Source organism: Manis javanica, chromosome 11 (genome assembly GCF_040802235.1).
Source record: "Manis javanica isolate MJ-LG chromosome 11, MJ_LKY, whole genome shotgun sequence".
Taxonomy (NCBI): domain Eukaryota; kingdom Metazoa; phylum Chordata; class Mammalia; order Pholidota; family Manidae; genus Manis; species Manis javanica.
Window position 1 is genome coordinate 80829800 of NC_133166.1, and position 12771 is coordinate 80842570.

The following is a 12771-nucleotide window of genomic DNA, read 5'->3' on the forward strand; positions in this document are numbered from 1 at the left end:
TGTTGAGAAGACTTCTCCTTTGCCCTTGAAATGGTTTGGCACCACTGTCAAGAATCAATAAATTAGAAATGAAAGGACTTATTTCTGGACTCTTAGTTCTATTTCATTGACCAGTGTCTATCCATATGCCAGGACCACAATGTCTTAATTACTGTCTTTGTAATAACTTTGAAATCAGGAAGTGTGAGTCCTTTAACTTTGTTATTGTTCTGGATTATTTTGATCATTCTGGGTCCCTTGCATTTGTGTATGAATTTTCAAGATCAGCTTATCAATTTCTGGAAAAAAAATAAGGCAGTTGGGATATTAGTAGGTATTGTTTCATCTACTGGTCAATTTGGTAATGCTCTCTTAACAATATGAAGTCTTCCCACCTATGAACATGGCATTTTCCATTTATTTAGATCTTCCTTAACTTCCTTCGGCAATGTTTTCTAGTTTTTAATATATAAGTCTTGCACTTCTTTTGTTAAATTTATACTGAAGTATTTTACTTTTTTTTGATGCTCCTGTAAAACAAATTGGTTTTACATCTTCACTACATCTTCACAATGTTTACTGCTATTGTCTATAAATATATCTGACTTTTCTGTATCAATATATTATGCAACCTCACTGAATTCCTTTATTAGTTCTAACCTTTTTTAGGGTGGATTCCCTAGGATCTTCAATATGCAAGATCATGTCATCTGCAAAGAGTTTTACTTCTTCCATTCCAGTGTGGATGCCATTTATTAATTTTTTTCTTGTCTAGTTATCTTGACTAGAACCTCCAGCATACTGTTAAACAGAATTGATAAGAATTGACATCCTTATCTTCTTCCTGATCTTAGGGGAAAAGCATTTAGTCCTTGTTGTGAGCTGTGGGGTTTTCATAGATGATCTCTATCAGGTTGTAGAAGTGCCCTTCTATTCCCAGTTTGTTGAGTTTTCATCATGAAAGAGTATGTAATTTTGTGAAATACTCTTTCTGCATCTATTGAGATGTTCATTTGACTTCTGTCCTTTATTTTATTGATCTTATATCTTATATTAGTTCATATTCAGATGTGAAACTTTGCATTCCTGGAACAAATTCCAATTAGCAATGATGTATGATCCTTTTTATATGTTGCTACATTTGGTTTGATTATATCTAATGAGGATTTCTGTGTTTATTTTTATAAAGGATCTGGCTCTATACTTTTCTTATGATGAGTTTGTCTGATTTTGCAGTAGGGTAGTCTCACAGAATGAGATGGGCCATATTCCCTCTTATTTTTTGTAGGAGTTTATGATCAGTGGTAATTCTTCTTTGAGTGTTTGGTGGAATTCAGCCAGTGAAGCCATCTGGGACTGGAATTTTCTTTGTGGGTAGTTTTTTTATTGCTAAGTAAGTCTCTTTATTTCCTATAGACCTATTCAAATGTTCTATGTCTTCTTGAGTGAGTTTTTCTAAGATTTTGTTCATTTAACCTGAATTATCTAATGTGCTTTTCTACAATTATGCATAGTACTCCATATCATCCATTTTTATTTCTGTAAGTTCAGTAATGATGTCCCTTCTTTTGTTGCTGATTTAAGTAGCTGGACTCTTCCTTTTTTTCTTGGTCAGGTTTGTCAGTTTTGTTAAAAAAAGAACCAACTTTTGGCTTAGTTGATTTTCTCTATGGTTTCCCTATCCTTCCTTTCATTTATTTCCACTCTTGTGTTTATTATTTCCTTCTTTCTATTTGCTTTGGGTTTAGTTTGCTCTTTCTTTTCACTTTCTTAAGGAGAAAGGTTAGGTCATTAATTTTAATTTTTTGTCTTTTTTAAGCTAGGCATTTATAGCTGTAAATTTCTCTAAGCACTGCTTTAGCTGCAAACCATAACTTTTAGTATGTTGTGATTTCATGTATATTCATTTCCAAGTATTTCCCAATTTTTCTTGTTTCTTCTTTACAACATTTGTTATCTTCAAATTCTCCCAAATTTCATTGTTACTTCTAATTCCATTTTGATCTGAAAACACTTTTTCAATAGTTTAAGATTTATTAAGGCTTCCATCTCCTCTAATTTATTAAAGCTTGTACTGTGGCCCAGCATATATGGTCCATCCTAGAAAATATCTGTATGTCTAGTTTGTTTACACTGTTGTTCAAGTCTTCTATTTCCTTGTTGATCTTCTGCTTAACTTCTATCCATTATTAAAAGTGGGCTACTAACATCTCCAAATATTGTTGATTTCTTCCTTTAATTTTGTCAGTTGTTGTTTCTTCATATACTTAGGAATACTGTTGTTCAGTACATATGTGTTATAATTATTATGTCTTCCTGGTAGACTGACCCTTTTGCTATTATAAAATATTCCTCTTTATCTCTCATAACATTTTTAAGACTTTTTTTTCCTATTAGTATAGCTACTCCAGTTCTTTTATGGTTGTTTAATGTTGCTCTTTTTACTTCCAACCTACTTATATCTTTGAATAAAAAAGTGTATCTCTTATAATATAATATATACCTGGAATTTTTTTAATGCTATCTGACAGTGTCTGCCTTTTGAGTGGATTATTTAACCCAATCACAGTTAATATAATTATTGTGACCCAATACTTCAGATTTATATTGATTTATACTGACTTAATTCCAGAAATATGTTTTATTCCAGTATATCTCCATTTACTTCCCATTTTTTGTGCTATTACAATAGTGTGTGTGTGTGATTATGATACAAACTATTAGTTTATATAAATTTACATCTTTTAAAGAAGTTGAGAGAGGGAAGAAGAAAAACGTATTTATACAGTTTGCCATATTATTTTTTATTTTTGTTCTCTTCATTTCTTCTGTAGATTTGAATTACCATCTGTTGTCACTTCCTTACTCCCATAGAGCTTTCTATCAGCCTTCTTTGTACTGTTTTTCTCAAATATATTACATTGCTGTAAGTTACAGGCTCAACAATATACATATTGTTTTGTGCAGCTGTTTTTAAAATCAAGCAAAAGAATAAAGGAGAAGTATGCAATTATATTACTTTTCAGAAGATAAAAATTATGCTTATCAGTGTATTTTTTTGTGTGTGTATACAACTACAAATTACTACCTGGTGTCATTTACTCTCAGCCTGAAGAAATTCCTGCAGTATTTCTGAAAGGCAATATGCTAAGAACAAATTCTCTCAGTTTATGTTTATCTGAGAATGTCTTGACTTCGCCTCTATTTATGAAAAATTGCTTTTCTAGATAAAAGGTTTTGGATGATCACTTTCACTTTTAGCACTTAGAATATGTCATCCCACTGCCTTCTGGCCTCCATTAATTCTGGCAAGTCAGCTATTCTTCTTGGGATTTCCTCGTATGTGATGAGTTGTTTTTCCCTTACTGCTTTCAAGATTTTATCTTTACCTTCAATATTTTGATGATATATCAGGGTGTGGATCTCTTGTGTTTTACCTATTTGAAGTTCTCTGAACTTAAATGTACTAGTTTCTCATCAAATTTGGGGTTTTAGCTATCACATCCTTGAATACTTTTTCTACACCTTTCTTTTACTCTTCTCCTTGTGATGCATTTTATATCTGTTGGTCACTTAATGATGTCCCACATTTTTCTGAGGTTCTGTTATTTTTTCACTCCTCTCTCTGTTCTTCAGGTTACATAGTCTATTGATTTACATAGGCTCCATGACCTCTGGAGGGCCCTTCTCAACGGCTTCTTTCCATAGTTCTCCATGGCTGCCTGGACTACAGCTTCTACAACACAGGGCTGGGGAAATTAGAAATGCCAGCATCCTGCCTCTCTTAAGGTAAAACTGTAGCCATAGATCAGGCTGCAGGGAAAGAGACCTCTGCCTAGGCTGCACATGCCTGGAGTAGAGATTCCACAGAATTCCAGAGTTGGGGCAGCTGATAATGGAGCAGGCTGTGGCTCAAATCTCACAGACTCTCACTGCTCTTACCGAGTTTTAGTAGATTTTCCTGAAGGATTGTTCCTCCATTTCCTGTATGCCCTTAGGACAATTTCCAGAGACTTCAGATGTGCATTTTTATTATAATTTTCAAAGTTAATTGTCTTGCTGGAAAAAGGACCTACTAAACTCCTTGCTCTGTGAATCTTGAAGGCCCTCCAATCAAGTTAGTAAAATAAGAGTTCAGATAGTTTCTGTTACCAATTAAGTGATTTTTTAAATTCACATATTAACATTTAACCAAAAAGAGCAGAAATGTTAGAAACCATTTTTATGAACATGGCTTTGGGAAAGAAACATAAAGTTATATTTGTTTAAATTAAAAAAGTTTTAAATGAAAAAATAGAGACATAAATAAGAATATTCATTTTTCTTCTAAGTCTTAAATTTATGTCCTCAAAAAATAGAAACCATTTTTCAGCTTAGGTCACACTGAAATACACTGTAAGCCATTAGACTAATGTCACCAGCATCCCTTCCTATAGGCAAAAGGTAGAAGCTATCATTAACTGTAACTATGTAAGTCAAATCAGAAATAAAATTCTCCTTTGCCCTGGGATAACTCAACGTCCTATTGCTGTCCATGGTTAAAAAACACACATTTCACTGTGTAGTCCCAAGACCTCAAAATCAACTTCAGGTCTAATTACCTAATTTGATTCTCACTGTTATGTCTAATAAGACAAACCTATAAAGACTTTTGCTAGGAGGATGAGATGGAAGGAATCACATTCAGCTATGGGAGGTGAACTTCCACAGTATACATTCACATTCCTGAGACGCTCAGACAGGAGTTTCTCATACAAAGGAGGAGGCTGCTGTAACATTGACCAACTTACTAGGGTTTAAATGAGGTGTATGGAAATCTTTGCTCATCCCTTAATCCTCTCTACATATCTAAAGGAAGTGGATTCTTCAAGGCCTATATCAAGTCTCATCGCCACACAGCCTCACCCTAAGTCCAGCTGACATGCTCTATTAAACTCCTGCTCTGCAGCACTTACTGTCTTTAATGCACAGCACAGAACATGAAGAATAATTCAAGTTTAATACTGTCTCTCATGGATTGTTACATAATAAATTAGCTCCCCCAGAGAGTGTCTATGCTCTACTGGTATAGCAGCTTCTTCTTTGCTCTGCTCTGGGATGAAGTAGATAAACCCTGCTCCCATCAGCTCAAGAAACGGATACCACACAGAGGAATCAGTGCATCCCCTCTAGTTTTCCAGGGCTGTCTGCAGTAGCTGCTCCATTCTCTATTAGCAGTAGCAAGAAAACACTTTTCTATCATCTCCTCCAAACAGAATTCAGACTCTGTAAATGACCAAAAAGCTTTCTTTACTTTTACAAGGATGAGTGTTAGCTTTCATAGATAATTACAATAAGGCAATGAATCTTAAATGAATGTTCCAAACAACCCTTTCTTCAGTGCCTATGAATCATGATAAATAGCATATTCCAGCCATCAAATATAAGATACCCCTTTCTTATACATCTAACCCAACAGAATCTTAATGTCATCATAGTATATGAATAAAAAGTCCAAAAGAATCAGCATCGTATTAAATTCCAATGTGCATTTAATCAAACAATATTCCTAATACATAATCCAGCAAGGTCAAGGATCATTCACCTAATTATATTTCCTTTCTATTATGCTGTTAGGTATTGGGTTATTTTGTGTGTGTGTTTTTTTTTTTTACTTGGAAGTATAAAAACAATTTTTTGGCTGAAAGAAAATAAAAAATAGAGGCTATTATTGTTGCATTCTTTGAATTGATTGGGTATGCTCTACAAATAGTTATAGGAATAGCATCTTCAAGAAAGTAATAAATCTTTCAACATCTAAAACAAACCCAGATTCCACAAAACCTATGTTTGTCTAATTATAGCTTTGTATTTTGATGTGGTTTTCTATGTAAATACATTTTTAAGGCTTGCAATAGGAATGTATTCTATTAAAAACAGATGTTATGTTAAAAGTTACAAAGTACCAAATGTTTATTATGTATCCCCAAAACAAATCTTGAATTGTCTTATTATAAGATATTTGGCGTTTCAGACATTATTTTACATCTTAGACTAAAATAATGGCCCAAATCAACCAAAACATACCCTTCCCATCTACAACAGGAAAAATTAACACCAATACAAAAAAACTAGACGTCTACTGCTCAGATTACCATTCAGCCTATCACCCAGAGAACACTAAAATAACCACTGATTATGATAAAACATCTTTAATCTAAAAACAAATATTTACACCAAATAAATGTGAAGCAGAGATTCACTAATCCATACCTCTTGTTCCTTTCCAGAACAATCAATATTACAGTAGTAGACAATATTTGAAGTATAGCACACACATTTTTCCCAATCCCCCAACATAGTAAGAAGTCTTTTAATGACAATTACTACTTCATGTAAGAATGCTTAAAGGCATTATATTATACACTCCCATATAGAAACCCTTGAATAATGAATGCTTCTTTTCCCATTGTTACTACGAGTATTTGCAACACACAAAAAAAGGCTTTTCAGAGGTTAGGTCAGCAAGCACAATGGAAAGATTGAACAGGATACCAAATGTCTGTACTAAACGGGAATTCTAACAAATCTTTTTATTACCTCCTCTCATAATAAGTAGCAGATTTAACTATCTATTTTTCTAATCATATTTCCAGAGGCTAAAGCCCAAAAAATATTTAACTGTCATGAGTTTTTTTTCTCCCCCACTCTCTGGGCAGAGCATTTTAATCTGATAAATAGAACAGAAGAAACCCTGGAAGAGATTCATTTGTGTTGCATTAAATGGTTATACAAATGTCAAATTATTCTTTTAAAAATAACACAGATTCTTCTTATTCACTCCTGTTAACCTCTGTGTACAAATTTACATTATGGGTAGCATGTTCCTTTACAGACCTTTCAAGAAAGATTAGATGTTATTTACTTAGGGCACATTTTACAGAGGTGGTTCCCTTTTGTGTCATGGGGTGAATCAAAATTCCCATCAACTTGACATTTGGTGAGGTCTAACCACGGTGGCTGTCCACCTCCAACCACGAGTTACATGCCACACAGTAAATGGTTCTCATTTTTACTGCTTACTGAAGCTTATGTGTCTAAAGTTCACATCACTCAGATAAACTTCTATTTAACTGCGCAAATGTCATGTTTGATGGCATCATAGTTCATGTACTTGTCAAAATCAGTTAGAATATGGAAAAAGCTTTAAAAGTATCTCTGCACACAATTTCGACAGGGCAACTATAGTTATTTTAATATTGAGTGTATATGAAAGTCAATATAAATTCAAATTCTTTTAAAATACACATATTCTGGTGTCCATATAAATAAAATACTATACTTAAACACATATGAAATATTTCACATCCATATTTGTGACAAAATGATGAAGAGCACAGAGTTTGGAGACAGATGGCTGGAGTTTGAACCCAAGCCTTGCCCCTCACTAGCCTGGAAACACTATTTAATCCCTCTATACCTCAGTTCCCTGTACCATATACTGGTGATAATAGTGTCAACCTCATAGGATTATGAGGATTAAACAATAATAATATAAGCAGAATCCTAAAAACAATGACTGGCATGTGGTCAGTAAAGTACAATATGGTTTGTGGATGCCATGGTCAATATTATTGTTCCCATCATAATTACCATTATTATTCCTATTGCTATTGCTACTGCTACTATATCTACAACTACTGCTATTCTGTTTACCAAAATATATTTGCTTATAACCTTAAGTGAGACAGGACTAACCAGGAACTTCTTTCTGGGGCAATTCTTACTATCAAAATCATTCCAAAGTAAATTTATTTTCCTGCTTCTGGGTAAACTCGGGTTAAACATAATCTTTATTGGAACATAAAAGAAAATGAGGTGACTTAGCATCATTACCAAAGTTAATAATCACTGAATTACCCTGGTGATTGATCGGGCTAAATGTTTACTAGTTCTAGAGCAAGTGTGTAGGTATTTAAACATGGACCGCATACAAAATTGTTTTTTCTACTTTCCTCCTGATTCCTTAAGAGACAGGGTTATTGTTGTTAAGTTAGCAAGCTGATGTTTCATTCTGATGTATAAGTGTCGCACTTACTCAGTTAAGGAACACTGGGCCAAATCATATAGTCTGATAAACTGCCATATGCCTTCTCAGCTAATCTCCTTCATATGTTTTTTAATACTTCAAAATAAGTAAGAATAAACTAAGAAATCATGCAGAGCTTAAATGTATGTTCCTGTTTCATAAAAAAAAAATGAAATGCTTTGTCTTAGGGGTTTTTTGGAGGAAAAAGGATTTAGAAATGCAAGATATTCATCATTACTACTAGTCTAGATGCACAAAGAATAACTCTTTTTCTCCTTAAGCCAAACGGCAATGTGCCCAGCTAAGGAATCTTCTACTATTACACTGAAAATATCTCTTTCGAAAGAGTAAAAACAGCACCGCCACTGCATTAAATACTAGTGCATTTGACCACACTCTCACTTTCAAGGAGACAGATCACAGAAAAATTATTTGGCTATTTTTAAATATTTAAAGAAAAACAGAACTTCTAGCTTCCATTGTATATAAGAAGAATTGCTTGAAATACCTCCATAAACATATGCCACAGCATTAAAGGCTATTAATTTCCCAGGACATGAATCATGAGGTACCAAAATGTCTGCACATACAATCAGTATACATTTCCCATAAAAAGGGGAACTATTTGTATGCATCCTGAACATACATTTTTCCTTAAACAAATCTTTAAATTTCTCAAGTAGATGAAATGGATAGATTTTTTCTTCCAAATACAATGAAGTTAAATAAAACTATGTTTCTTCAGCAATATATCACTTTGAGACAGACTTTCCTCTCTCCAACGTATAGAAAAAATACTTCATCCCTCCAGAAACAGACTTGAAATGCAGAGCTTAATACCAAAACTCAGGCCAAGGAGATGTGGAACAGGCTTATCAAGACTCATAATGGAGACTATTCCATTAAACCTATTTGGAGCTGAAGGTCAACAGTAGCGTCACCATCAATAAGTGTGAATTACAACATATTGGCAAAGACTCTAACCCACAATTTATGAGATGTCTCAATTACAGAGAATGGTGGCCATGCCGAGCTGATGCTCAATGCACTGTTCACATGCAGAGAGTACAGGCCATCTCATGCCAACTAGCTGAATTTGAAGTTTCAATGATTTAGACATGTTACTTCCGTAAGATAAAAACTGAATCCTATGTAAAATAAATCATGAACCCTATAGTCTCAGGCAACCTATGAGGCATCTTTCTTATCTGTGTTCCCTTAACAGAAAAATGTAGTGATGGAAGGTGGAGAGGCCATGGTTTGCTTTTCTGAGTATTTCATCCCTGGACAAGAGAAATCTCATGGCACATCTACCCATTTTTCAAGTGACAATCCTGGCTGCCTCGCTGTCCTCAACGTATGTATTCCTGGCTCACGGTCCTTGCCCAGCCTTCCCATCTCTGATACAGTCCATGAGAAGAGAGACAATGACTCAGCCTCAATGTGCTATATGCAGACATACTGTGGGAAAGAGTTTATAAATACTTACCTCTGCCAAAGAACATGTGGTTTTCCATTTACCTTTATTCCTCTTAACACTGTCACCTCAGCCACAATGATTACTATTAAGAGACGAGTGATTTTCTGATTTTTAATCATTACTGGATATAGTCATTGATATTTATAAAGCCCTCCTCCCTCAGCCAGCTGGTTAATTTGTTGAACAAATATTTATTCAGTGACTACAATGTGCTAGGTACTGTCCAATTTACCACAGCCCTGACCTGAGATCACCAGGAACCAGCTAACACGATAAATGGTTCTAAAAAACTCAACTGCATAATAGTTGGGTTAGCATCATTCTCAGATTAACAGAAATGCCTGGGTAAGCCTGCCTTCCCTACCCCTACCCCCATGCCCCTGTTAGAGGTTGCAGGGGTCTGGCTGTCCCATTCAAATCCATTCCTTCCTGGCTGCATTTGGCAGCATCCAGCTGGGGGGAGTTGTCTAACCTGAAATAAATGTCAAGAAGAACAACCGTGGAACACACATCAGCTACAACTTCCAGGTCAGAGGCAAATTCAAGATATCACCCTTTTTCCCCACTCATCTTGGGAGGCTCAGCCAGGAGAACACTGGGAACTTCGGGCCCCATCTCTCTGTCTCTCCCTGCCCCACGAGACTGAGCTGCCCACCCTCTTCTCAAATTCATGCACTTTTCCCCCAACCCTGCAAGAGCTAAAAAAAATGTAGCCACCTCCCCCATTTCAAGGTGAAAGACCAACACCAGTGATACCTTCTACCTGGAGTGCATCAACAAATGACACACTTGAGAAATTTATAGTATCACTTCATGATCACATCCTTTGGGTGGATCAGTTGGAAAATACTGTTTGGACACGTTTCTCCAAATATGCTATTCTTTCCTTTTATAACTCAGGTGTCGCAGGATAGACCAAAGAATCTAACACAGAATGAATACAAGATTTTCTTTCATATATCTTGGGCAGTGTGATTGCTTACTGTATTCTAAAAAGCATTCGCTTCAGTTACAAACCAACAAAATATAAACACATTAGCGGTTACTAACACTAGGCTTCATGCTCACCTGTTTTCCTTTACTCACTCTTATCTTTCTTTCCACCCATACCAGTGCTTGGGTGGATTTCAATCAAGTGACAATTTATTCCTAGAGAGCTAAATTCTGGAAATAAGCAATTGCTGAGATTTTGGAAATAAGAATCATAAGGTGACAAATAAAATAGCATTAATCTTGGTAAAGATGATTATTTGTTGTTTTATTTGGGATAGTCTTACTTAACCACATGCTCTAAAATTCTAGCCTCTACTAACTGCTCAAGAACTATGGAGGTTACACAGTCCTGAAAATGATCTTAATGTTTTGCTCTAATGAAAGTGCACACGTTGGCCCAAAATACTGTCCTATTTCAGAAAACACATGAGTACTCACTTGTTTCGCCTTGGTCTTTGTAATGGTGTCAGAAATAGGTTTCTTCCTCTCCTTTACGGCAGTTTTAGAAAACAATTCCTCAAATTCATGACAATCTATGGATGGCTCTTCAATTTTTTCCCAAATAAGTGAAGCACTGGAGTCTCTAAAGTTAAGCAAAAGTCCCATGAAAGTGTCATCAAACTAAACTACAAGATACGGTGAGCAGACACAGAAAGGAAGAAGGGAAAGAAAGAAGGGCAGAAGTGGAGGGCCCGGTGACAGGAAGAATGGAAGGAGGGAAAAGGAGGGTGCTAAGGAGGAAAGAATGCTGTGTTCCTTTAAGACACGAATTGTTTTATCAACTTAATGAAAAAGTTAAAATACCTTCAATATAGAATGAAACCTTTGCCTAGAAATAATGTCTAGGAATTCTTAGTTACCAAGTCATTATATAAAAACCTAAAAAAGAAAAACCCCTCTCATGATGGGCTACAAAGGCAGGAAATGTTTGCTGGCTCACAATCCCAACTGGACTCATCAGCTTTGTGGACTACTCATTGTTAGCAAAGGAAACACGCCAGGATACACGGTGGCCCTGTCCTCCTCGCCCACCTCTTCCCTCCCCCCATCTCTAACTGAACACAGTCACTGCAGATTCATGTGATACCACCTGAAAAGGGAATATCTGGAGGGGAAGGAGGAGAGGGAAGGGAGGGAAGGAGGAGAAGGGAGGGAAGGAAGAGAAGGGAGGGAGGGAAGGAGGAGAGGGGAGGGAGGGGAGGGGGAGAGGGGAGGGAGGGGAGGAGGAGAGGGGAGGAAGGAGAGGGGAGGAAGGAGAGGGGAGGGAGGAGAGGGGAGGGAGGGGAGGGGTGGAAGGGGAGGAGGAGAGGGGAGGAGGAGAGGGGAGGAGGAGAGGGGAGGAGGAGAGGGGAGGGAGGGAAGCAGGAGAGGGGAAGAGGAGAGGGGAGGGAGGGAAGCAGGAGAGGGGAGGGGGAGAGGGGAAGGGAGGAGGAGAGGGGAGGGAGGGGAGGGGAGGGAGGGGAGGGGAGGGAAGGGGAGGAGGAGAGGGGAGGAGGAGAGGGGATGGAGGGAAGCAGGAGAGGAGAGGGAGGAGAGGGGAGGGAGGGGAGGGGTGGAAGGGGAGGAGGAGAGGGGAGGGAGGAGAGGGGGAAGGCAGGGAAGAGAAGGGAAGGGAAGGGAAGGGGAAAAAAGGAAAAAGGAAAAAAGAACAAAAGGACTTCAAATAATGTCTGGATAAAATCAGTTTGGGGCATGGTTTGAAATGAAGCATCATACTAGTGACATGACAACTACTGAGAATGAGCTACAAAGTTAGAAGTCACCAAAATATATTGATTCGTATCCCCTGATATGATTCAGTGAAGAGAAAATTAATAAAAAATTAAGACTGAGCTTAGTAAATATCCTATTTCTAAATGCATGTCACATGATACAAAAAAATCAAAGAATCATGAAAAGCCAGAACAAGGGACCAAGGAAGTTCAGGCACATGTTTTCTGCATGTACCATGCATCACAGTGCTAGCCCGGGGACCTGGGAATGGAAGCTGAGGCCTACGTATGTCACCACCAGCAGTGTAACTGGTAGGAGGCATTCTTTTATAAATAACATTCCCAACTATGATTTTATAACTTACCACTGTGTCATTAATCATCTATAGAAGTACAATTATAGAAATTCTCAAAACTAAATTATTTCACACATGGGATGTGGGGATGGATATTTTTATGGAACACCTTTCTGGAATGACCGCTGCTAACAAAATGAAATAGTAAAACAAGACTGTGCCTTCAAAAGGATGCAAAAAAGC

At 36.8% G+C, this 12771-nt stretch overlaps 1 protein-coding gene across 2 annotated transcripts in view; it reads right to left on the bottom strand.

Moving 5' to 3' along the window:
* The window catches only part of FMN2 (formin 2), a 321858-nt gene that overhangs the window by 207582 nt on the left and 101505 nt on the right, over positions 1-12771 (bottom strand). For both annotated transcript variants that reach the window (XM_073216758.1, XM_073216759.1), the window contains exon 6: positions 10959-11103. In XM_073216758.1, the coding sequence (XP_073072859.1) occupies positions 10959-11103 (145 nt within the window). The remainder of the gene's footprint in view (positions 1-10958; positions 11104-12771) is intronic.